Here is a 27,873-nt window from a genome sequence, read left to right as displayed (position 1 = left end):
TGTAGTACTTGCAGTCGCTGCATTGTCACAGTTATTACTAAAGCTCTGGGGGGGCACAAGCAACAATAGATCCTTAGTCACCGCCGCTGGATTTCCGACATGATTTTGAACAATGATTTTAATGGCACTCATAAATGAAATTTAGGAGGACGCGGGTGTAAAAAAAAAAAAACACACACACACACACACACACACACACAGAGAGTAGCGGTGTGACTTGTGTTACAATGGTGTGAATGAGCAAGTACAGAGAGGGACTGTATATATATGGAGATAGAAATAAAGGAAGCTCGTGGGAGCTACTCTTTCAGGACGGCTGGAGATCGTCTGGGGCGTTCGTCTCAGGGCCGCCCCGAGTTCAAAACTCAAACAGGCCTTTCTGCGAGAGAATTGTGTCCACAGGGTTCCCTCCGATGTGAATAGAATGTTTAATTAGAGTGTAATATAATCTGCGTTAAAGCAAGCATAAAAACATTCTGGCACTCGTCCACGGGATTATAAGCACTGTGTTATTTGCTGAGCCGACAAACCCCCCCCCCCACCCAAACCAATCCTACCCCAGCTGGTCTTCGGGCTCTCTCTTCCTTTACCATTTTGCAAGCCAACCACTACCAGCCCCCCCCTCCTTTCTCCAGCACCCCAGCAGAGGGCCAGTTAATTCTGCACAAGAGCCGGGCCCCGGCAACGGCAAATATTTACAACCTTTATCATTCCCCGCGGTTTTTCTCTCGAGTAACAGACCCTCCTGCCCCCATCCACCCCTCATCCCTCTCCCTGCTCTGGGGATGTAGCCGTCTACAAGGCTTTTGTTTACAGTGAGAACAGTGGGGATATAAAACTCACATAAATATCACAAGGCTTTCTCATCTGTAGAGGCGCCTTCTCTCTCTCTCTCTCTCTCTGTCTCCAGCACACTATCTGCACTGTGTACCCAGAATGTATAAAGCCCCTGAGCTATTTGATTTACCACAACGTCTTAATACAGTTTTACATGTCACATGTGACTGCAGTTGCAAAGGTCTCGTTGACTTTTTTTGGCTATTTTTTTTGTTCTTTCCCTCGAGGGGTCGCCACAGTGGATGATCTGCATATTTGATTCGGCAGATTTTTACTTCCTGCACATTATCTGGGCGAGTGACTGGCACTCGGAGTCTAGAATTAACAATAAGCAATGGGATTGGGTCCCTTTGCTAAAGTGGAACCCAGCACTTGACCTGGTGGGGATTTGAACTGGAAACCCTCCACAAGGAGGGGGGTTATATTAAACGAAAAGCAAATGCATCTTTATCTCAAAGTGGTCAAATTAATTCTTAATATTCTTTAATTCCATGCATATTAGTCTAATTTAATTCAATACATCTTACAATCAATATTGTAATTATTGATTTATCTGGGACAACTATTATATTTCCAAGTTTCTAAATTAAATTAAAGTGATTTTTAGGCTTAACTTAACAGAAAGGGGGTCACACTTTAATAATAACGCTTCTCTAGTTTATCTTTCTTCATTCTTCCAGCGATGATGCAGTATCAGGAGCAGTCAGAAGTTCAGGCTCTGTAAGGACACCCTCTTGAACCAGTAACCAGTGATTTACATTTAATTGTAAACTGTGTCATAAATAAAGAGAATGACCAGCAGCAGGTTTCAGATAAAAGAAAAAAATATAATATACACCAATAAGGGAGTAATGAAATAATGACAAATGCATGCTATAAATTATCGTATTGTGAATCACTTGAGGTCAGAGGGACGTAAAGCCAAACACGGTAACAAACAAGTATTTAAGACCGTGAAAGTCGTGCCAAAACAAGCTTCAACTCCTGGCCTGAGCGCTCGCTTCTTCAAAGACGAGACACAGAGAAACACAAAGAGAGGACTGACCTGGCTGCTCTGCGGGCTGGACGGGTCGTATGACGGCACGTAGCTCTTGAGGGAATCAGCAGGGTTGAGGTGGGGCGGGTAGCGGATGGTGGTGTGCGAGAAGTAGGGCGACGGCGCCGGGGGCAGGATAGACGAAGCCGAGAACTGCAGGGGCGAGTGTGGAGGGGGGCTCCTCGTCGATATAACTGCCACAGACACATGAGTCAAAAGGGAGAGACATACAGAGTATGTGAGCGAGGGAGACAAGATTAAGCAATCCTCAGTGACTATGTGTGAAAACAACCTTGTCCCTGTGTTGTGTTTTAAACATGATTTGGTAGGCTGACACTCTAACGGCATGGAGACTCTTATCCACATGGAAACAGAACTTTCCCAATTTGTTCTTAAAAACGTTTTTTCCGTAAACAAGGTAATGTTTCACGAAATGTTTTCCTACACACAAAACCCCAGAAAATGACTCAACGCTGTAGTGTGCATGCCAGGCCTGTATGTGGTGCTGTAACGCTGCCACACATATACACCAAAGACAAAGAGGAAGATGTGTTGCTCGAGATATTTTTACTCAGTTTTCTACAATGCTGTTTGCATGTGGATAAAAAAAAAACGAAACCATCCAAAACATTTGCTTATGTTCTTGTGACTCACCACTGTGTCCTACACCTGTTAGGCCTGGGTGATGAGGCTGAGAGAAAGTGCTGAGTCGTGGCGAGGAGTCCTGCGGAGAAGTGGGGCTGAACAGCGGCTTGTCTGGCTTCTTCATGGTGGGAGAGGACATGTCTGCTAGTGGAAAGGAAACATGTATGTATTCATGATTCTTAATATGCATTTGTTTGGGCTTATTTACACAGACTCAATGTTCCCAACGCCTGTGTTGCATCAATCCGCTCCTGATAAGAAAGTGACATGAAATGACTTCACTAATGCACAAAAACAAACAATAATTATCTGTGTTGCTGAAAACGAATAAAAACCTTTCCCCATAGCTTCTGCTATTACTTCCCAGTTCTTGTGAATGAAAAGAATTCAGTGCCAAAAGAAAAAAAGAAAAACGAATTTTGGCTAAAGGATTGAGCAGAATTTGATCTGCATGGGAGCTAGTTCTGCTACAAATGCAGCAGGCAATGAAAAGTAGCTTAGTTAAAAGACAGTAACATTTTGAAATCACACATAATCTCTGGAAACATTTCACATCACTGGCCTTGCCCAAGAGGAAATGTAAGAACCTGGAATTTGTTTGGTCTGAGCTGACAACTAAATCCAGCCAAGTGACACAAATACTCTACTTTGTGCAGTTGGTTTCTTTCAAGAGGATTTAAGAATTTCAAGTCGTAATCTTAAACGGAATATTACAACACAACATGTGCTAAAGTCTGTCGTACGTGTTGTCGGACAAGCTTTTGTGATTCCCCAGCAACAATATTGAAGGTGCAGTGAAAAGATAAGACATTTTTACAAGTTGCTCATTATTGCTGCTCTTTATTATTGCTGTCACGACTGCGCGGTTTTCTTTTCACTATTCCCAAGCAAGGGAACCTGAAAGCAAATACTGTATACTGTGTGTGAGGGGCAATGGCAAATGTCTGCTCAAGTGCTTTTCTGGTCTGTCACATACCATTTTCAAATCATACATCTCCTTTCCTGTATATGAGCTATAAAACCCTGTTGTTGAGGCATTCCCGCAATATAAACTGTCCTGTGCTGTGAAGGATCCACCCGGGGGACGGGAAGAATCACTCATTTCCAGAGAAGAGAGCAACAAAGGTGGCTGGAATTCAGGGGGATTTCCCGATCTGGGGTTGCAAGAGGATACAGGCTTAAATGGTTTCACTCTTTTTTTTTTTTTGTCAAAAGGAGAGGCAACTTTAAGAAGATTGACAATGTTTCCATTTTCCTCCCTTCTGCTAATTAAATCCTTCAGAGAGTGAACCAGACTGGGACATTAAAAAGCTATTACTAAACAGGAATTTAAACTGCTAAGAAAAAAAAAAAAAAAAAAAAAATAGTCCAATGAGATTAGTTACATATTCTTATTTGATTTGTTTTTGGATAAAATGAGTCAATGTGTACCAAAATATGGAAAAAGATCACAGAAAAAAGTTTTTTAAGTGCACCCTACAGTACTTTCCCAGAGCAAAACACATGAGAAAGAGTATTCCTTCCACTACACGGTGAGGTTTTGTCGAATGACAACCATGTGCGAGAAATGACCGCTTGGCACATGGGAGGCCTCATATGGGTTTAATATCACCCCACTTCTCATTTATTCTCCCCTGACAGAATAATGGCTGTCTTTGGAGAGTTTCCTACCCACTACTTTCCCTTTCTCCTCGCCCCAAGTGTCTAAGTTTACGCAGAGCAACACTCAGGGCCTTGTGCAATGGGACAAACTGAAATTTCACATACCCACATTGGGCTGCGGTTAAATCCCACCAGTGCCTTATTGCTACTTATTGTGTTAAAATAAAAACCAGAGCGCAAGACAGAAATGCTACAAAAGAGGTGAACAAAATTCAGACCGAATGCTAAAACCGCTAAAGAAAAGTTGGGGCATTTCCAAAGATTTTTGCATTTCACATAACAAAATGTTTCCTATAGACTCTGTTGAGGCAGTGCAGTGAGACACAGTATGGAGAGAAGTCAGCAGAATGGAGTGAGAATGGATCTGGAAACACGGGACAGCAAGGCTTTAATTAAAAGGGCAACGGGCTTTGCTCTGCAACGGGACACAACGTAATGAGACATGCGAGCTGTCCCAGGAGGATCTCACTGTCTCTCGTGCACAGAAACAAGGCGGTGAGCATAACTCCCTGACACATGGCTCTCAGTCTTTTCTTCTATTCCATATCCAGTAAGCTCGACTTCTTTGGTCGGCTTTAATTCTTAACTCCTTCACAAAAGATCCTGTTTGATGCACAGGTTCATCAAAGTTCTACATATGTACAGCTCCATTTCTGCCGTGTTTGCCCTGAAGGTTGATTACTCTGCAACCTGAATTTCTCCATAACAGTCTCTCACAAGACATTACAGTTTGATCAGCTGTAATTTGTTGATAAAAAATCACCATAACTGTCCTAAAACCTAGCTGGAACAGTTTGTTCTCAACGGACACACGACAGCGTAAGGAGCAGGTGTGAGAGTGTTCAGATCTACATTCAGCAGTTCAAATGGGTTTAAGCCGTTCTATGACTGGGGACGCCTGTGGCTATCTCTGTCATGGTATGTATTTTAAGAGGGTTGAGCAAGTTCATGTGCAGATAAAGCCAGATGCTGTTCATCCTCAACGAAAACCATGGTGGCATTGACATACAAGAACTTATGACAAGGCTCAGAGTTAAAAAAAAACAACACAATGAGAGGTGGCTCTTCTATGCCTCACTAAATTCTATTATGGGAATGCAACACAGGGTGTAGCGGATAAAGTGTATGCATGCCTGACAAACCTCCCGTAGGTAAATAAAGGTGTCAAAAAACACACACACACACACACACAAGAGGAGAATCACCTCCGTCTCTGTCGTGCCAGTTTGCCCGACTGCTGGCGGGTGAGCTGGGTGATGAGTAGAAGTCAGGTCCTGTTGGGCTCGTGTCCATGTTCTCCTCCATGTTGACAGTTTTGGGCCTTTTGCTGCACACAGAGAAAAACATTTATAGCTTTAACAAAGGCACTCGTTCATTTGATCGAAATAGACCTTTACGAATGCAAGATTAAGTTTGTGCTCATTTGGAACAGTTGGAACAACGATAATGGGAAATATTAATAATATTAAGCTAAGCTGTGCTAAACGGAAGCAAGCACTTGCTACATGTTAAAGTGTGTAAGAATGTGGGTTAAATGGCAAAGGGTGAATTAATTGCCTATAAGTATGTGTGTAAAATAAGTGTATGATTTTTGTACCCTTATTACAATGAGCTTTTATGTGTACTTCAGAAAGGGGGCTTGCTTTACAGAGAGCGCAGGGCGAACGGACAAACTAGCCAGAAAGTGCGTTGTGGACATTCAAGTGGAAGCTTACTATGCAAATGGACAAAACTGCAATCTGCAATCTCACCAATAGATGTCACTAATTCTTACTTATTGGTAGAAACAGGACTTTCCCTAAACAATATTTTATAATTTTATAGTTTTTAACATTTTTCCGTAAACATGGCTTTGTTTCAAGAAATGTCTTTTCCCCCCAAATGACTCTAAATGCTGGATATAGCAGGACATGGCACTGTAACACTGCCACACCAAAATAGAGACATGACAAGACATTGAGCATGCAAATAAGAATGTGTGCTGTGTGCAACCCTTTTCTTAATAACACCTTATGTGAATAAGTATATATTACAATGTATACAATCACAAAAACAGAGACAGAATGAAGAAAGCCAGGGCGACTCACGAAAGAAAATAAAAGTTGTCTCAAAGAAGATAGTGACAGTGAATACAAGCACATGGGCGAGGTGGGACTATGACACATCACCTAGACTTGTTTTCATTTGTTAACTCACTCGATACATAATTTAATTATTATTTATCATTTTAGCTCTGTGTTGATATAAAAGATATAAAAGCATCTGCGCTGCCCTTGACTGAACCTCACTTGGATATTTTTGTGTGATAATAATATCATGAAGGAAAACAAAGTCAGTGCTCTGCTGCTATAATAGAAAGACCTCTGCGCAAAGAGCTTATTTTGTTGCTGTGACTTCCACTGACCTGCCGGGAGGGGAGGAGAGCGAGCGATGCAGCCCCACGCTGGAGTTCAGGTCATGGTAGTAGGGTTGGCTGGGCATGTCAGCCATGGAGAAGTTTACCGCTGCACCGTGGGTGATGGGCGCTGTAGAGGACACAGAGCGACAACAAAGACAGACAGTTAATGCAAAGAAGGAGTTCAGCGTCAGCACTGTTGTCAGATTGAGGACTGTCTTTCCCCAACCTTGCATCCAGAGACGCACAATTAATTACACGATGGCGTGACAGAAACCATTATTGATGCTCTGCGTTTAGAGGCACAGTGTTTCAAATTAAGCGCTCCCTATTCACAGGTTAACTGTCTGACCATCACGGGCAGTTCTGCTGAGCACTGATTAACAAGCCACTTCTTTTCCCTTGCTGTGCGGGCAGAGAACATCTTCACTGTAATAAATGAACCTTTTATTGCACGTTTGTATATTACTATTCTATTTATGAATAAAGCCAATGTCATTCATAAGTAGCAGACAACCTGAAAATAAAGAAACAGTGGAAAGAAGGGTTGTAAAGGGGCGGAAAATTCCCGGTAATTCTCCAGGAACCTTCCATGGGAACTGTAGTTTTTGGAAATATTATTATATTATATGAGAATTAACTGAACTGATTTTGAATAATTTAAACAAACTGCCATAAACAAATACACACATTTTGTTATAAGCAGACATGCATGCAGAATTATACAGTTAAAAAACATGACGCAGTACAAAAAACCAAGCAGTGCTGAACAGGTTCTCACTCCTCCCCCGCACATGGGGTGTGGAGTGACCGCGATCGACAGAGGCCAACATTATTTTTTTTTTGGATAGAGTGAATGTAGACCACAACCTGAAAGCGTTATGTAACTGAAACAATGTTTGTCACTGAAGGCGTATTTCCTGTTGCCAGATGGTGGCACAGTGAGTGGTATCACATGTCATCCTGGATGGATTTAGACGAGGAAGTATTTTTTTGGCAGATCGGTCAATGTACGGCAAAGTTTCAAGGCACTTTCTGAATAAAATTGGGAAATATGTGTTCTGCTGCAAGATAAGCTAAGCTAAGCTAAGCTAAACAAAAGCCAGCACTAAGGGCTGCAACTAACGAGTATTTTGATGATCAATTTATCTCTCGATTAAATGAACTTGTTTGGTCCATGAAAAATCAGAAAAAGTTGAAAAAAATATTATCAAAATAGTTAAACGATTAATAATCGATTAGTAAACTTTGCAAACCTAGTTGGAATGCAAATGTATGTAATGCTAAAGATACAGGCCATTGTTGCTAAAATCACTCATTTGTGATGCTTTAAAAGTTCAAAAGCTCAGCGAAACCCAGAGCAATTTAAAGTGAATTCACAGCCATCACCACTTTCTTCACTTCTCCGTGGCCCCCTTCAGCACTCAGCAGTTTCCCCACAAAGTGATTTACGGTGGAAAAAGGTGTTGTTTTTCTCGCTGTGGTCAAGGTGAAGGATACTGTTTCAAGGGAGGCCAAGCCAGTGTTTACAGAACAATAGGAGTTCACCACCACCCATCCCCGCGCTCTCCTTCTCTCTCTAATTCAGTGTGTGGCCCGCGAGGCAGCCTGCAGCTCGCGCGGTTGCTTGGTCGGGAGTCGATGAGTGGATGGAGTGTGTGGCGCCATCTGTTGTGGTCTGAGGTTCACCACTGGCACGATCCCTCCGCCAGCCTCTTGCCCTGGCAGCCCACTGTAGCTCTGGCAAAGGCCCCAACCCGCTGCCACCCATACCGAGCTGTTTGTGGTGGAATGCATCCGGCCTGAGGACGCTGAATACAAGACCATTGTTTTGCTTTTTCATTCATAGCTGAGATTACTCCCCCCGCCCCAACCATCTCTCTCTCTCTCTCTCTCTCTCTTTCTCTCTGTTGTTTTCTCTCGCTTCTTGGCTTGAAACAATATTTATGATGCCACTTGGCCACCCCGACAAGCATCTTATTTAAAAAAATGTTCAAGCTAAAAAAACTTCTTTCAGCTTCTCCTTTTAGGGGTCGCCACAGCGGATCATCTGCCTCCATCTTGCCCTATTGTCCTCCTCTGTAAGAGCAACTATCCTCCTACACAACATCCATGATAGGGGTGGGTCACAATACCAATTTGATGACATATCATCGTCCTTCCTCCTTCCTTCCATCAGGGCTAATATCGATATTTTGATTAACAAATGAAGACACTCTAATTGTCTAAGCATTCCCTGCCAGTTTTCTTCAGTTACAGAGATATAGTCATGTATCGCTATATGATTGTCTTGCAATATATTTATTATGACGGAATCGGTGTATCATGATATTATTGGTATCGTGGAACCATGTATCGAGGTTTCCTGTGATTCCCATCCCTAATCCACAATCCCTTTTTGTGGACTTCCTCTTTTCCTCCTGCAGCTTCATCTTCGACATCTTCAAGCCGCATAACAGTGACTGAAAACTGTATAAAACAGACTGTGGTCTTCATAAATCCAGATCAACAGCTTTATTCGCCCGTACTCGCCGCCTGCTCTGTTGACAAAATATTTTTCCACTTGCAGTGGAGGCTCCTGTTGCATTAATGAGTGTACTCGCTCGTGGAAGCACTGCCTTGAACTCAGCAGCTCACTTTGATGGACTTCAAAGAATGTCTCAACAGCCTGGAGAGTCCAGAGAGGAGGACGATGACGGACGAGCGGCTGCTTAGATATCTTCCCAGGGAAGGACCAGCTGAGTGAGTGACAATTCCTGTGCGTCCATCGACCCTTTTTAAAATTCCATCCTGACTTCAGTGAAATCGGGCTCAGTCACACGAGAGCACGTACACCAGCACAGTGGCCATCTGGTTGAGGGAGTGTGTGTGCGTGTGTGTAAGGGGGGATTAAACGCTAAACAAAAACACAGTCTTTCAGAGGATATTCGCTCTCGGACCAGTGAAATGACACCAGAGACACTTTGATACAGTTGGTAAACAGAATCCAAGGTCAGCATTAAATGTCTTAAACTGGAACCTGCATTGTTTTTGTCTGGATTCTCACCAGAAGGTTGTGATATCAACCCCTTAAAATAGACTCTCTTAATGAAACTGCTGCTGCCAGCTGGACATATTTTATTTCAGCAGAGAAGATCTTACCAATCGTAAGCACTGCTAAGTTGAAGGAAATTAAACGTTTTCTAAAAAAAATATGGCAAACAGTCTTACTTTATTTACCTTGTGAAATTTCAGATTTATGACAGACAGGGTGGGTTAAGTTTTATAATGAATCCTGACACTGACTGTTAATCTCTCTCCTTTATATATATATACTGATTTGTATTATACTCATTTTGCAACAAGTCTTGATCAAGACTTTTTGTTACACTGTGCACTTTGAAAATCAATAAAATTTCATTACAAAAATACACGTTAATTATGTACACGTTAATGTTAACAGCTGCTTATTCTGATTCAAAAAACATCGACTTTGGCTTTTTTTCCCCGTTTATATAAGCATCATATATCCATTTTTTTTTTTTAAATGCTGTTGACTGAAGACGTGTGCACAAGTCAGAGGCACTTTAACTGTTAGTGTGCGTGAACACACGGCAAACAAAACCTTTATAATCTTTCATTTGTCATGTATTGTTGAGCTACACAATTAACTAACAAATCACTGTTGCCTCAAAATGCACCACAGCAGTGAACAAGGGTACATACAACAACAACATGCAGGCATGTATTGTTCTAACACTGGGGGGTTTTTGTGTAACACAAGCATGTTTCAGCCGAGGACAGTAAAGGTAAACGGTGCTTCGGGGGGAAAAAGAGGACTGGAAGAAGAACAACTGTCAACGAATCTGCGGAGGGCAGACATGTCTATGCAGATACACACAGGTTTGTGCAGATTGCTCTGCGCTCTGGTTCTCTCTTCGCTGAAAAGCACACTGGCCAAACTGGATTCACCACCACACTGCTCTCAGGTGGATGACAGTGAACATACAGAGTTGGTAATTTATGAACGTTGCAGACTTTTTTTTTTTTTTCACATATGAACATAATTATAATTATTTTTTCAGTTATTTAAATGCACCCGTCTGTGTTTGATTCATGTCCACACGTGTGTTTTCAGTTATATCACCTGTTAAGAATGGAACTTGATTGACACCTCTCTGACTCTGTAGCCGTATCAGTGATGTTACAAAGGAGTTGAAAAACAACTGAAAGAATCATGACTGATAAAGAGTCAAATCAAGGGCAGTGTGTCACTCGTTCATTTTAATGGCTGTAACTACCGATTATTTTCACAATCGTTTAGTCTGACGATTATTTTCTCGATTAATCGACCTTTAGACCTTTAGTCAAAATCCCATTTAACGGTTTTAAACGGACATAGTTAGTGTGAAATGCAGCATGCTATTTATTGGTTAATTAAACCAATTGCTGTTGAAGCTGCTATGACCAACTGTCACTCACAGGGCACCATGTTGAAAATAGGTATAATATTTTTTTCTTTTCAATACTTTTATTGCAAACCTGTTCACTTATAGTATTTTTATTTTTTGCCTCGTATATTTCATATTGCTTATTTTTAAAATCATACTGTGGTAATGTCTGCTCCCAACTCCACTGTTTCAACAAGTGAATTTCCCCAATGTGGGACCAATCAAGTCTTTTTCAATCAAATCTATTGTTTTCTGGTGTTATTTCTTCTTATTATAGGCCTCACTTGTAAATTAATTTGAATTCTCTGTGTAGCTTACTAGTGCAACGAAGAGTAAATAAAAGAAAATAATAACTTCAGAACAACAGGTTGTGCAGCCTGCAAATTAATATATATGAATATAACAATAATAATAATGAACTTACTTCTGGACACTCGCACCAGTTCTGAAACACTGAAGACTCCTGATTTGATGAAGCTGTCTTCCAAGTAGACTGTAGACAAAGGCACACACACAGAAGTGAAGCATGTCATCATTAGTTAAATTAATTTGAAATTCTTTGCAATTTACTAAGTCTGTAAAAAATAAATTATGATTTGTGTTAAATGAGCACAAACATTGGATTAACTGCCTACCGAGTAATCTCAAATCTATGGCTGGGTTGTTTTTGGGTTTACTTGATGAATTAATGTGTTTCTTTATGCTAATACATAATTTCAGTTTTTATTTCAAGCTTTCTGTTGTATTACATGGGAAGGTAAGATAAGATAAGAGTGAAAACTTTATTTTAAGCGAGTAGGAACGCATGACTAGATTAGCAGATTAAACACATTAAACGAATGAGCCAGTGCCGCAGGTGCTGCCTAGTTAATTAAATAACCAAGTTAAACTTCACAAGTGTCAATATTGACTCTGTTATGCTAAGACACAGTGTAAGTATCGCCACACGAAATTCGCTGGGATCATGAGCTGCATTTGAGGCGCGACAAGGTTGTTTCCGCTGCAGGTGATCTCCACTCGTACTATTTTTTAGAATAAACAAACAAATAATTATGATGTTTTCTTTTCATGATCTTCTGAATGACCTGCCCCAGAAACAGACAAGTAATTGACACCCAAATGACTTTGATTCAGTACTGAAAGATAGGCAGCTTGACTGGTGCTTACAAAGCCTAATGACTCCTGTGAGCCAACGGCTTTAGCAGGGAACTGCGCCACCGCCAAAAAACCTCCCAGGCCTGAGTCATTGGATCGCTGGTATGTTTTCCTTGGAACTCACATGAGCAGAACCTGCTCTTGAGGTAGAAAACTAATTACACTTCTCAAACTATTTTCATACCAACATTGTGACGACACTGTGCAGGTCAGTTCAGGGGAACGGCGCTGTCAAAAAAAAAAAAAACGTTCTCCACAGGTCTGCTGGCACACCTTGTTGAGCTCTGTTACCAGCCAAATTTGCAACCTCCTGTTATGCTTTGCTGTTTTTGATGTTGCCACCGGGATGATGACAATTCACATTTAATGATCCAATAAAATTTTTATATTACACCATGCAAAGATTAAAAATGTCTCCTTTCAGCCAGTGAATGTCAGAGTGAAGCTAAATAATAACTTCAAGTTTTTAATTTACGCCTTTTACACTAAATGTGTCAATTTGGCTTATGTATTCTCAATTGATGGCTCATTTGTAAGCAGTTTAAGAAGTGGAGTAATAGCATAAGATGGACCCCCAAGTTTTTGATGTTTCAAAATAGCCGTTTTTTTGCACACTTCACAGCAGACTGCTACCCCTAACCACATGGTTTGTGACCAGGCTGCAGCTTGTTTTTATTACAGCAAGTCACCAGGTTCACAGCAGATCAGCACCGTAAAGGCCCGATCCACATGGAAACGGAACGAAACATAAACGGTCTTTTTCTTTGTCGTTTTGGAAAGGTTTTACGTAAACACGGCATCATGTCAGGAAATGTTGTCATCCACACGAAAATGACTCGAAACGCTGTCCTAAATATGCCAGGCCAGTAACCAAAAGCAGAGAAGAAGACGTACGTCATGTGCACTGCGTACAAACGTTCTTTTCTTTCTTTCTTTTTTTTTTTTTTTTCAAATAATGTATACAATCACAGACATGCTGAAAGCCTGGAAAGAAGGACAGAAAATATAAGTACGTAATCGTAAAGCAAACAGACCAAGACCCAAAGTAGCGTATTGTTGTCTACATGAAAATACAAGGGTGGCATTTTTGAGATTGTCCCACTCTCGGACCCATTTTCAAAAAAATAGAATTTCCAATACGCCATTTCCGTGTGGATGAAACACTGATACGATAAAAAAAAGCGGATTCACCACGGACAGCCCCTAAGTAAGTAATGCTGTCGACTGCAGTGCAGTGAGCAACCTGCAGGGGCACAATAGAGCAAAGACAGAAGGGAGAACTGGTGCTGCACATACCTGGAAGAGGGTTCTTGCCTGGCTCATTGTTACTGGGACTTCCTGACTGCTGTGAGTCTGCAAACATGTAGAGAGAGAGAGGAGGGGCCATGTTAGTATAACATGAGGACAACAACATACCGTCTTCCTAAAACACAGTTTCCTTGTCGTCACTCATTATTTTCAGCTATAATCCTCATGGGACTGTGACAAGAATATTTGTTTGTTTTTTACGTATAAATACATCTGCATTTTACTATATCTATAAAAGCATTCACTTGTTCACTTTTTCATTCACCTATTGTTGATTAACCACCGTCAAATAAAGAAATGACTTGAGGACAACAAGAGGACAAAGTGCGATTCGGGATATTTCCTTCAAGGGAGACTAAACCTTTTCTCTTATCTGCACATTAAGGAAAAGTGTGCCGACTGCACATTGAACAGGACAGTGTTGTTTGAACAGCATGATCATGACTGGTGGGGCAAACTGAAGAGAGAGCTCTGTGTCTGACTTTCAAAGTTTTCACCAGCAGACGGCTGGGTAATTTTTCAAAAGGGGGCTGAGGGAGTGTTGGGAGGGTACAGAATGTGTTCAGTCCTGCTGTGCAAGGTACGAACACAGAACAAAATGTGGAGAGAGGACAGGAGGGGCGGGAAAATACAAGGAAACATGAGTGGAATTCTTTCCACCGGCTACGCTGCTCAGGCTGTGGTATGAGATGGCCCGGATTGACGTCTTTTCCCTCTGAGCCCCGCTGGGAGGGGAATCTATCAGCTCCTGCTCTCATTTATCACTGACAGGCAACAAGGGTCCTTTTCCTTTTGCATCATGCAGCACATACGCTGTAAAACATCACAACAAATGATAGGAATCATTGTGAGATGGCAATCTGTACACACAATGATGGTTGGTTTTTTGTGGTGAGGCCTTGTACTCACAAACCTTTTTCACACTAAGTTACTGTCCACACAAAAACAAGTCTACGTTACCCTAACCCTAATTGTATCCACACAGAACTGACGTTTTGGGAGCACTGAAATGCTGAAATGAAAACAGGTCTCAGAGTGGGAACATCTCCAAACGCCACCCTTGCGTTTTCATGAAGACAACTAAGACGCTACTTTTGGGAAAACAAGGACGTCATAGTCCCTCCTCTCTCTCGCACATGCATTCTCTGTTGCTTATCTTCGTAATTTGGTCGGTTCACTTTATGATAGCTTTTATTTTCTTTCCTTGGTCCCCCGGGCTTTCTTCATTATGTCTCTCTTTCTGTGATTGTATACATTGTTATGTGCCACGTAGAGGCCTGCATTTTTTCAAAATGATGTTTTTTTTCTCTTCTTCTAAATTGTGACGTAACAGACACATTGGAAACCAAATGAAAACAACAACAACTACTGTAGACAAAGCATCTATTGAGCTTCTTTTACTCTGGTCTCTTTTTGGATCAATCTGGGTGTAAAACGACTAGCGGCCGGTCGATGAATGTGTGTTGTAGCGCTGCAACAAAAATGGCGCATCTCTGGCAAAAATAAAACAGAACCAGCCAGCATGTTCATCCAAATCTTTTGTTCCCGCTGATGCCGATTAACGCTGAAGCCAATAAAAACCTGCAGTCATGTGATCTTGGAGTGCATGCAAATCCTGCCTTGCCTCACAGTTAATGGCGGAATCTGAGTGGAAACCCATTGCAAATCAACCTGGGCCAAGTTTAAAGGGAGTTTATCATCCAGACAAGCAAGACAAGAAGCTCGAAATAGTGAACTCAGATACATTTGACAACAACACCCATGTTTCTGCCACAGGTCTCATGAGCTGTATTACACAGGCAACGGAGAGAAGCGCAGAAGGAGGGGTGAAAAAGAGAGGGAAAAAAAGGTTGAAAGATTTATCCCTTACTTGCTCTCTCTCTATGTCTCTCTCCCACTCACTCTTGTTCCCCCTCTACTAAATTTGACTATTAAACAGGACTGCAAAAACAGAATGTTCTTGGCCGAAGCTCAACAATGACAAAGTAGGGAGGGAACAGGACCATACGTTAAGAAGAGAAAGAAAAAAAACAATCTTACCAGAGTGCTTAGCTCTAAAAACATGCGAGACACACTGTGCAAGTTACAGTCCTACGATATATCTCAGCTCTTCATCCAATAAAAGTAAAATCTTGACTCCCCCAAAACTTGTTTCAGTGCAGTCTCTGTTAAGTCTCTCGTGTATACAAACAAAACAGTTTGACAATGTTTATTTCTGACTGGCTTATAGTCTCAAAAGTGTCACGTTCCTGTAAATGAATTCAATTTAAATGTCTGTATTGAACATGACCAAGTCATTTTCGTTCAGTCCGTCATTGTCTACCGCTTTATCCTCCTCCCGAGGGTCGCGGGGACCTGGAGTCAATCCCAGGCGACATGGTGCGAAAGGCCCTCGACAGGTCACCAATCAATCACAGGGCAAACATGTAGAGACCAATCATTCACTTTCACATCTACAGTCAGTTTAGTAGAGTATCTTGCTTACTGAAGTGTGTCTGCCTCCGCTATTTAAATGGCCCTTGATAGCAAACCAACACACACACTCAGTCTCTGAAGCAGGTTTTGCGGCTGAGTTGAGGTTTGTGTGGATTTGGCAAAGGGAACTGAGTGGCCTTGCCTCCTTGTCTTCTCCTGTATCACCCTCCCCCCTATATGCCACTTTCAGACTCATCCATCAGTCTAGTTGTGGCTGCCAACGCCAAGCTCACTCTCTGAGAACTGCTGAGAGGGAAGGAAACCAACTAGGGAAGAGAAAAGTGTCGGAGGAGCAGAAAAAAAAGAAGAGGTAAAGGTGGGAAAGGAGCACCGGGTTGTTTAGATCAGATTAGAGTTTGTGGTTTGGTTTTGTTTGGTTTTCTCCTCCTTCTCCTTTTTCTTCATCAAGTGCTGAACAGGCAACCATGACAAAAAGAGCAGATGGTCATGGCAATTAGAGATCCCAGGAAGAATCTTCCAGCATGAGGCCCCACTGTAGCACCAGGAGAGACCACCTGGATGACTCAAGGTGGGATGCAAGCATATGGAGCATCTGCCAGGCCTGCACCAGACCTAGAAACACCTCCCCTATTGCATTACATTTTACCTTTGACCCAAGAAGGGCAGGCTTCATACTTCTATTTCTTCGAATATTCACTGTAAATATGCATTTCTCAGGCTGTGAGTTTGCTCCAGTCTTCTATTTAAGACATTTCACATCTAGTACATGTTGTAACTCAACAGGTATTCAAGTACAAGTCAGTTTTATCCAATTAGAAAGATTCTGACTTGTATTTTAGTTTTTTTAAACAGCTCAGAAAATGGCTGAAATACAGTTGGATAAGAGGAGCCCAAATCCTGGTATCTGTATCTGAAAGGTGTCCTGTGCAGAAGCCCGTCCAATCTGATAGTCTTTAAATAAACAGTAGTGTAACCTGTAAATAAACAGTTGCGGCCAAGGAGGCTGAGCTTTGCCCTGGAAGCTTGGCAGGGCTTGATCACAGAGCCAGACACCACACACACACACACACACACACACACATACACATAAACATGCACACACACACGGCCCTTTTCCAAAAACAACATTTCTTGGCACCCACCGTCCCTGCCACTTGTTTAAATAAACAAACTGGTTCATGAAGGAAGTGAAAAAAAACAGCACCATGTATGAATCAGATTATCTGCTGTTACTCAGCAGAAAAAAAAGAAAAAAAAAGTTGCAGAGGGATATTTTGGACGTGTCCATGAGTTCTTACACCTTCTTGTCCAGAGGGATACTTATCATTCCACTGTAATGATTAGGGCAATTAGGGGTAATGGCAACAGAAATCTGGCTCGGCAAGAAAGTTTCTCAGAGCTTGTGAGTCGTCTCTACACCCAAGTGTGTTACTCGTCTGGATTTTATAATAACTTAAACACTCACACACACTCTAACTAACCCACCCACTCGTTTTTTTGGCATGACACCCACTAAAACGCGGAGCCCACATGCACATACTGTACAGTGCGCATTAAACTTTTTTTTTATGTGACAGCGGTGCACGTTCCTTGCAGACATGTACAGATATACTCCATTGAAAAAAAACAAAAACAGTGCGCACGCGTGACACGCACACCCTGCCGATGCATACCGCTGTCGACATTTCAGGAGGAGAAGCCTGTCTGGCAGCCATTTTATGCCGAGCGGGGTTCTGTGCACATGTATAACACTCTGGCTGCCAGAGGCATGGGTCCCGAGCCAAGACGCATTTCAGCAGCCTGGGGAGGCGAGGGGAGGGTCGTGTAGAGGAGAGGTGGAGAGGTGGGGTGGACTCCCGGAGAAGTAGGGAAACAGTGAGAGGGAGAGGGGGGCTGAAAATATCGACCTAATTACGGAGCAGCTCTGATGCGTAATGTTTCGACAATACAGCTGCTCCTGGGTAAATATTTGATGTGGCCGAGCAGACTTTCTGCTCGGTGTCCTCCTGCCTTTCTTTCCTGTTTCGCTGCAGGAGACTCCAGTGTGTCCTTTGCCGCAAATGCACGCCTGAAATATGAGTGTGTGCGTGTGTGTGTGTGTGCAGCACAGGGTCATGCAAGTCTTGACAGAATGCATAAATGACTGTCTGCTGTACGTGCAGTGTGTGCATGTGCGTGTGCGTGTGCAGTGTGTGTACTTTGTGCACTGTCCTGCTCTGCTCCTGGTTTCTATCATTCACAGCTTTGCTGATGACCTCACACTACTTGGGCTGAGTTCCAACAGCCGGCAGAACCTGCTCTCTTCTTCAAATCTTTCTTTCTTCCTTCCCCTCACTATCTGTCCATCGCTGTCCCAGTGCCTGCAATAGTATCTGTCCTCTATTGTACCTCATCTCTGAATCTACAGTTCACTGTGTATCTGTGACAATATCATGTAATCTGCTAAAGCATGAGTCCTATATCTTTTCTTTTTTTTTTTGTGATATCTTCTTCACTTTTTCATTCTTTTTTGAATGAATGTGGTTCTCTCCTCGGTTTGCCGCCTTTTTAGCCTCTTTGTCTCTTTATCTCTCTCTTTATTCCGTCCCTCGCGCTTTGTTGTCTAAACAAAGTGGCCTTTATCAGGATGAGCCGCAACCCAAACAAGCCAAACAAAAGATTCGGGCGAGGAAATCTGCCCGCAGAAGAGGGAGGATCTTATCGTGCCAGGCATTGTGTGCCAGCCTGCCAACTGGCGATGATGATCCCCCCCGCCATCACCACCACTAACCCCCTCCCTGCTCACACACACACACACACACACACACACACCAAATGCTGGCATCGCAGTACCCCCTACCGCACTCGCCTGGACTCCTGCATGGCATTCTGCAAAGGTTTGGCACCTGACCTGGCCAAAAAAAGAGAGCGACGCCGAGGGAGAAGACAAATGATGTAGCCGAGTTGGACGCCATCTTGTGTCGTCTCACAAGGAGGACGAGCGTTGACTAAGTGATAAAACACAAACATTTGAAAAGCAGAGTCGTATCATAGTGGAACTATTTTACCTATATTTGGTGGGTCATCAACCCTCTACAAAAAAAAAAAAATCTGACACCTCTGTGCAGACAGAAATCGATAGTCTTGAATTCCTTTTGACAAACTATGACTATGTTCCACCAGTGGCACACACACACACACACACTGTGTGACACTGTAATGATTATCTCATAATTGGAACAAGGCGAGTATTTCTTATTGACTTACAGAAGCACCTAGTAATCCAGATAGCTACCCTATCAAATGACACGGACGGGGGAATGCAGGTACAATAGGATGAGTTACACACACACATGCACCCACACACACACACACACATTCAGATGAACATAAGAGAGAAGCTGGGAGAAAGTGAGAGGGGGCAAAGTTGAAACGTCTGTGAGAACAATGACATTTTGCTTCTTTTCTCCAAGACAGACACCACAGACTTGTTCAATGGAGCGGGAAGGGACACACACACACACACATATGCATGTACACACTCAGTAGGACTGTCGGGGTTTGAGACTTATGGAATCAAGTGGGATCCCAGCCCAGACAAGAACAATGACAAGCCATAGTGTGTGTGTGTGTGTGTGTGTGTGTGTGTGTGTGTGTGTGCATGCATGCATCATCAGTGTGTGTTTGTTTCTAATCAGTGCATGCTAATGCTGGTGGAGAGCGGGCCCTCTTTCTCTGCGCCGGCTCTCTGTGCCTTCTCCTCCATAAACTCTCACGGCAATGAAAAGAGGAGAGCATTTTAACCGAGCCGGGGAGGACAACAGGCTCCTCATTGAGGTCACCAAACAGTGTGGACGGGGAGGGAGCATATTCAGCGGCGAGTGGGCCCTGAACAACGGACTGAATGGCCTGAAAGATCATTAGCCACATCGGCCTGAGAGGAGAAGGAAGAACCGGGGCGAGCACAAAGAGATACACTGGCTCAAAACTAAAGATGCAGATGAGGGTTAAGCCGTCTGAGTTCAACTTCCCCACCTTTTTAATTTCGGAAATAAAGTTAACCCACCTTGACACATATGGACAAATCACAAGCGTTCATGGTAAAAGTTAGCTGTCCTGCACTGTACACACTGTCGGTGTTGCATTCAGTCACTGCACATCATCAGTCCCAAAAAAAATTACCAGACCGGCCTCCACTCACACTCACACACACACACTGCTCCCCACTTACTTTGTTTGTCCTTTTCTCACACTGCAGCCGCTCCTTTTGCTTTTTTTATTGCCTTCCCTTTTCTGTTCCTTTTACTGTGTCCTCTTTCATTTTGTCTGTCGCTGACACTTCACTCTCAGCTTGCTGCCCAAACTTGTTTTTTAATCTCCTTTGTGGCACCTGGCACCATCCATTACATTAAGTGATAGTATTAAGGCATAGTCTTAATGTGAACACAAATCTCTCTAACAATTTTGATAATCTTACCAATCATTTAAGGTAATTATGATATAAAAATGCTCATTTGTTTCCCCACCAGGTCAAAAAAGATGAGCTAGCCCTGAGCAAGCTTCCCACTGCCCACTGCTTCTAATTCTCAGAAGGTTCCTAGTAGAGGATGGGTTAATTTCAGGGACAAATTTCCCAACGGACATTTGAGTACAAAAAAAAAGAAAATGTCTTTGAATTTGGCATTGTTTGTATATAAACTCAAGTCATGCTTTAGGAAGATATTTGAATATTTTACTTTTTACCATCAAAATGATTTGCTCACTAATGTGGCAAATGAAAACAACAAAATGACTAAAAGTGCTTCTTTGCATAGCCATCTTTTTCTTTCTTTTCTCACATGCATTCGCCGGCTTTCCAAAGTGAAGTCTCATCATTCACAAGTGTAATCAGCGTTAAGTCTGGCCTGTGAGAAAAGGGAACTTTGCATCTGCGTTGAAACAAAGGGGCCCGTCAATGGCCAACCTTGGCATCTTTGTGGTATGCACCAAACAAACAATTAGCTTTGTTGTGGTGTAATTGACTGGCAGGACCGGGTGGCATTTACATTTGCCCGCTGTTGCCACCCTGCCATTCGGCGAGCCAGGATAAAAAAGGATAGGTCCATGCAAGGGTGGAAGGTTGGCCACATCACTCTCCTTCGTAGACACTTTTTAATAACCATGGTGGCAAACTTCCAAGCAGGAGTGTTTTTTTTGTTTTGTTTTAATGCACGGCTGTGGCGGAAAGAGGGAAAGGAGGGTGGAGTGAGGACGAGACTATAGATTTCATTATGCATGCGTGTTTTCTCATTCATTGTAGTGGTGGGAAGGAGAGAGGGTAAGGGGTGTGAGGTGGGAGGGTTGGGGGAGCCAAACCAATGGCATTCCGTCATTGTAGTCCTCCTCCTACACACACACACACACAGACTGACACACACACAAGGAGCAGTCTGGGACCGAGCCGCTATAGGCTAATGAGGTGACACTCACCGTCTGGAGACTCGCCAAAACAGTCCATTAACTCCTAGCCAGTAGTTAAGAGGAGAAGAAGGAGAAAGGTGGTGGTGGGGAGGGTGGGGAGGAGAAAGGATGAGGCGGGGGGTGGGGGATTGGGGGGCTGGCTGAGGTGGGAGGCTAGCCAATGGGTCGGTGGGCGGAGCATGTGAGGGTCAGGAAGAAAAAAAAAAAGAAGAAGAGAGTCTGAAGTCTTTCAGGATGTGAGGGTGGGGGGTATTTCTGCAGTTTTGTAGTTGTGAATGAATCAGCGGGGTAGCTGGTGGGGTGGGGTGGTGTTAGTGGGGGCCATGCACGAGCGTTCACTGTCGGCGATTATGCTCCGTGGAGGCAGCTCTTGAGGAAAAGTAAGCCTGTGTGTGTGAGTGTGTGTGTGTGTGTGTGAGAGAGACGGAGTAGAGTTGGCGGGGTGGGCAGTAGATGCAGCGAAAGAGAAGAGGACAAGGGAGATAGATCCAAAACCCCCTAGTCAGGCAGACAGACCTTTGACAGAGGAGCTCTGTGATTCGTGTCTTTCATCTTCAGAACCCCCCCATCCACTCGGATAATTATTAGACAAATGCGGCGGACCCCTGCTGCTTGAGTGGCAATGGGCATGGGAGGCCAGAAACACAGAGAGAGGGTTCAAACCTGCACGTCTCGACTGGTCCAGAGGGAGGGGGGTTTGGACAGAGGGAATGTTAGCTGCTCAGGGTGTTTAGGGGTCTGGGAAATTCCCCGCTCTCCCAAGAGAGACAAGTTGGCCCACAGATCATAGTTCAAGGACAGCCTGGTTGTGATACTCGCAAGGCTTAACTGCTGATAGCCAGCACATTTCTTTCAGCTCCCATATACTGTACTCCCCCAATAATGTATTGTTTGGTTTTCAAAGGTACTTTATATTTCTGAAAATCATCTGAAACAAATTCCCAGATTTCGGACATGCAGTATTATGAATGTATTATGAATGGTACATGTGTGGTTCTCTGGTCCACACTGATAAGGGAGCACAGTTAGCAAATGCAACGGCACCTACATCGTTATCATCAATCAACCACAAACATACCCAAACAGCCTTGCCCCTTAAGCAAACACGCAAGAAAACATTCAACTGTGTTCAACAACTAATTCCAGTAAAAATCACATTGAATTTAAAAAGATAAAACGATTTCAATAAAACCTTAACAAGTTTGCAAATAATAGGTTGTTCTTCTTAAATCAGTTACAGAAGCAAAGCCATCTAAGACGGATTCAGTCTTATGCAATGTTGATGTTGTGCATGTGAGTTCTCTGCCAGTTCCTGTCAGTGACTGTCGCATATGATGGTGTCGGGCCTCGGCCAAGAGGAGTTCCCACTGCCTGAGAGCAGCAGGCCAAGCCAGGGCAAATGGGTGCTCCCTCACAGGGCAAAATGGCTGAACTCCAGCTGGGCAGGAGGCCACAGAGGAACCCTGCCACCCATTGCCACTGTTTGCACTCCCTGAGCTCTGCCAAGTGAGCAGTGGTAAAACTCGCACACACACACACACACACACGCCCACTCACACACCTTAAAGAGGGGACGTGGAAGGAATTATCCGATCATAGAATGCCACCACATCTAAGACCAGATCTTGGCCCAAAACAGACAAAGAAAACAAAGCGTGCCCTCATTCAGACTTATTTTGCTGGCACTGCTCCCCTGGAACGGGACATAGGGTGGAGAAGGGGGGTTGGGGGGTGGGGGGGGATCAACCACAGAGTTTAATGTGTCATTACAAGCATAAAAACAGACTACTGACATTGCCAACAGATGTCGAGCCAGTTTATTTTTGCCATTACAACTCCAGTAGGGAATGAAGCAGCAGGTGCAAAAGAACGCAGTCCTGTAGCTTTCCTTCTCTGCACAATCCAGTACACTGTGCTGCTGCATTATCACCTCACCTGATCTGTTATTCAGAAATGCATCATGGGAATAAGCCTGGGTGTCAAAACTTAATCCGTGTGTGGTATTTACTCAAATCTACCATTGAAACCTGTCAAGTAGAGAAGCTGGCGATGAAAGTGTGGTTAGATATGGAATCGTGTTTGCTCAGATAATTAACTCAGCCAGTGAGATTATGTTTTTGGCCACATTTGTCTGTCTCTGAACAACACAGCTCAAGAGGTGTGGTGAATTTCTTTTGGGTGAATGTAGGTTAAAAAAAATTCCAGATCACCTACTGAGCTCTCGTGCTTTCTATACTTGATACTTGGATTTACATTAGAACTAATCACTAACATTAGCCTACATGTAAGTAAGATATTACTTGTGTACCATATGTCTGAGGCTTAGCAAAGTACAGAGCAATCTTCAAGAGCCTTCATTGGAATAATGAACACGCTTTCCTGAAACTCCTCGCTCCCCCCAAAAGAGTGAAGTAATGATGGAAACATGTGTAAGCTCTTTAGGTTGTAAGTTGTTCAGATGGAGGAGAGGAGCTTGTTGGTGGGTTTAAAGCCGGCTGCCTGCCGCATGGCCAGTAAAACCCCTCCTTTCCTGTTAATGAGCCTGGAGACATGACTTTCTGAGGCCCCCAGTCGGAGCCGGACCAAATCAAAGCATCCAGGGGGATCGCGGCTCTGGGCCAAGAGGGTTTCTTGAGGGAGTGGGGTTTGGGTCTCTTCACTGGCACAAGACCAAGGAGAGAAGCTTTTAGGGCAACACAGGAGATTATATGAGTCATTTGACTAAAACCACTGCTCTTATAGAGAAAAGTATTGGTGGTTCTCGTGGAATCACTGCTCCAGCTAAGTGCCAGTCTGGTGAGACATAGTCAGATGAAGCAGTGTTTTAAAGACACAGCATCATAAAACAGGTTCTCACATAATTCAATAGGCAGTGACCGCCACAAGGTCAGAGAGTTGGCAGACTTCCAGAGACAGGAGCTCCTCTTGGACACTCCCAGTGTCTGGAGATATCCAGCGAACAGCAGCTAAGGTGCAAACCGTCTTTTCTCTTATGTGGTTGTGGGTCCCACATGTATAATTTAAACACAAGCACCCGGAGACTCAATCCAGTCAACAGCCCGTCACTTACCACAATAAAGCATCATTTAATCATGACAAAATATCTTAGGCTTGCAAGGAGATCAAAATGCAAATCCTATCTCTCAGGGTTTGCAGAGTATTCCCTCTGCCACGCCACAAGCGTCTGATTTATAAATCATACTTAAGTGCACACTAAGCGTAATTTTCATCACTGGAGAGTGAGACAGAGAAGGAGAGAGAACTCTATTCGACATTCCTGGCAAAAAAACAGAGCAAATCTGTTCTGTGCTACTAAGGCCTGCTGGGGCAGCCCACTCTGCCACTGCAGCAATAACAACATGTGGTTTGGCTACACAGCACCACTGTACAGTGGGAAGAGTAGAGGCGCTAAATTAATTTCAGATTCAGTTGTTTGAGAGTCGTAAACAAAGTGCAGCATCCAGAGAGACAGTTTGGTCACATGATTGGAGGATAGTACATCAGTAGCCTCTCAGAGTTTAGGGATTGTAATATTAGAGATTATACAAATCTAATAGACATTGCTATGGTATCAGTGTACACACCGTGCCGGCAAACCTTGTGTCAATTTTAGATTTGAACATGCAGGGTATTTTTTTTTTCTTGTTGGCAATATAATTCACTGTCTACCGCTTTATCCTCCACATGAGGGTCGAGCTGGTTACACCCTGGACAGGTCGCCAGTCCATCGCAAACTCACACGTACAATGAATTTAGTGTCCGATTAACTTCTGCATGTTTTTGGGAGGAAGAACCTGGAGGAAACCCACATCCTTGGTCGGACCGGGTCGTGAATCTGGGTCCTTTTGATGTAAGGCAGCAAAAGGACAGAGAGGATATTCGGTATCAGTCTGACACTGGTCAAAATCAGTGAATTGGATTAATAATGAGATAAATGGGGAAAAAAAAAAGCAAAACAGACAAGTTTAACTTTGTTAAAAAGTACTGATCAGTCTGATATTGTAATTAGTTGGTGGTCAAGGCTGACCCAGACACAAAAAAGTGGTATTGAGCCATTTCTTCTTATCACGATAAAAAAAGACATGGACTCAACATGGCAGGTTTTCCATTTGTGAACATTGAGTTTTTCTGAAAATATATTCTTGGTCTGACCACGTTAAAAAAAGCCCAGTTGTCCTCAGAGCTCTTTTTCAGCCTTTCCCACGAGGCTCTGGAACCATAATCTCTTGAAATATTTGCACAGATGACGGCAGCACTCGGCTGTTTTGACATGGAGCAGCGTGAGCAACATCTCGCACTCACTTTTTCCATCACTTTTCAGTTCAGGAACAGGAATTCCCCCTTTTCCCGCTTTTCCCTGCAAGCTACTCACACATCTCCTACCGGCCCGTATAACCCTCCCAGCACTCCTTCCTCTACTTCCTCAGCCTGCTAGGATTTGTCCACTCAGGGCAACATTGTGGGGGCCTTTCGCAGACGTTTCACAGCCAGCTCCCACAGTCTACGCCTTCCACTCGTTTGAGCATGTTGTTTTAACTTTATCTGAGATGCCAAAAGTTCATTCACGGCGATCAAAGGTGGTTGGGAGGCCAAATAAGGTTGATGCTAAATGCTGCCGGGTGGTTGAGGAATGAAATGATTCCTGTTCTGCCTGGTGCAGCTCAGTGAGACACGCACGGCAATAATGAATCGAGAAAAAGAAAATACAGACTGAAGTTGGTAATGTTTATGTTTGACTGGGTCTTCATTCTGCCGTGCTTCGCTCACCTCCACTGAAGCTGGTGCTGCTTCAAGCAGCATAGGAATTTACAGTACACACGTGCAGTTTTTTAATTTTTCCTAAATAAAGAAGGAAATATTGCAGTGATATTATGAAAATTATCATTGTGAACAATTTGGATAACTGTGTTTATATACTCGGTCAGTAGGAAAACATTTTTCAGTTCAGTATTTCAAAGTGTTGATATTGAAAGTGTTTGTTTTGGTATGGTTAAAAAAAAATTAATTAATGTTAAATTTAATAATGTGATAAACATATCGTAATGTTTTATTATTGCAAAAACATTGTACGGATCATAGGCCAGTTTTCATTAAAAGGAATATAATATGAATGTAAAATATAAAATCAACTGGTAAGCCACTTTGGGCCCACGGACCACAGGTTTGAGACCTCTGCTCAAACACGGGGTTCTGAATTGTTTCTAACATTTACGGATTGCCCGCGACCCTCATGTGGATCACAAAGTGGTACGAATTTGATATGGATGGATTTATGTATTGACTTATTTAAATCAGCATAAAACATAGACCAATCGAAAATAGACGGATTGCACTGCAACCTACACCATTTTATGTGTTGTCTAAAATTGCGATTTGGATTGTTCAGCCCTTGCCTGAAGTCCTCAAGGCTCTTAAAGTACTCAATTGTTCATTGTTCACTTCTTAAATGATTCATACTTTTTTTAATTAGCAAGTAAAAACACATAAGGCTGAATCAAAATCTTCACTTAGTTGTTTTACTTTATAGTAGTGCACTGAAATCTGTCCAAGGAACCATAAAACTAGTCTCCTGATACTATAGCCCCAGTTCTGCATCACAGGAACTGTAAAGAATATCAACAGAGGCAACTGGGGCATGCCGTGTAATCCACCTACATACAGTATCGACATAGCTTCTTGTTTCTTTCTAACCTGCTTGAATGTACACGTCTCTCCACTGACAGTCATGCTACACTCACGACACTCACAGGGTTGGCAGCCCTGCAGAAATCACTTCCCATTTGCGGTGCGGGGTTTGGTCCAAGCCACTTAAACTTGGCAGTGCTTACCTGGAAGAGCCTACTACCCGTAGGACTGCCACACACTCCCCACCTCAGCCACTGTAAAGTACGACAGCTGAAGTCAGCCACAGGAAGGAGGTGGAAAGTGCTTTTATCAACGTTTCCTTGTTGAGCAGGTTAAACGGCTTTTTCAGTGTCTGATGCACTTGGGCAAAAGCCTCTAAATATTATTTGCAGTGTCATAATTGTGACTGGGAGGAAACAACGTGGATTAAATGTTACAAGGCGGCACATACAGTGTAGAGACTACAGTACCTTCCACAAAGGAAAGAATTGTGCACACAAGGTGACTTTTTTTTTTATCAATTGAGGGAGAATTACACAGATCGTATGACACCATATGGAATTCTTTTTACACATAATGTATTTCCTTTGCAGGCACTGTGAAAGGCGAGGCCTACAGGGAGTCCTCTTTAGGAGGAGAGGGAGGGAGGGAGAAGGAAAAAAAAAGAGCTGTATGTATGGCGAGGAGGGGGGTGGGGGGGGTCGAGGGGTTTAGCGGGGCGGTCCAAGCACGCTCAGCGAAAATATGCCTCATGCACTCGTTGAACTTGGGGCCTGCACGGGCTTCTCTCAAGGTTACAGGAGAGGCCTGTGCGGAGAGGAGCAGGAGAAAGAAAGCCTGCAGCAACAGTCCACATGCAACAAGGTTAGAACTGGAACACTTTTGTTCTTTCAACTCTACAAATA

General features: G+C 43.2%; 1 protein-coding gene across 7 annotated transcripts in view; it reads right to left on the bottom strand.

The window, feature by feature from the left end:
• The window catches only part of LOC131456092 (nuclear factor 1 B-type-like), a 70,913-nt gene that overhangs the window by 17,368 nt on the left and 25,672 nt on the right, over positions 1 to 27,873 (bottom strand). For 3 of the 7 annotated variants that reach the window (XM_058624080.1, XM_058624078.1, XM_058624083.1), the window contains exons 3-8: positions 13,457 to 13,513; positions 11,430 to 11,498; positions 6,585 to 6,705; positions 5,386 to 5,507; positions 2,528 to 2,662; positions 1,883 to 2,067 (exon numbers count right to left, since the gene is read on the bottom strand). In XM_058624080.1, coding sequence (XP_058480063.1) covers positions 1,883 to 2,067; positions 2,528 to 2,662; positions 5,386 to 5,507; positions 6,585 to 6,705; positions 11,430 to 11,498; positions 13,457 to 13,513 — 689 coding nt within the window. The remainder of the gene's footprint in view (positions 1 to 1,882; positions 2,068 to 2,527; positions 2,663 to 5,385; positions 5,508 to 6,584; positions 6,706 to 11,429; positions 11,499 to 13,456; positions 13,514 to 27,873) is intronic. The other 4 variants (XM_058624081.1, XM_058624079.1, XM_058624084.1 and 1 more) reach the window with 2 other exon arrangements.

The sequence above is a fragment of the Solea solea genome, chromosome 3 (assembly GCF_958295425.1).
Source record: "Solea solea chromosome 3, fSolSol10.1, whole genome shotgun sequence".
Lineage (NCBI taxonomy): Eukaryota > Metazoa > Chordata > Actinopteri > Pleuronectiformes > Soleidae > Solea > Solea solea.
This window is presented reverse-complemented; position numbering and strand designations above follow the sequence as displayed.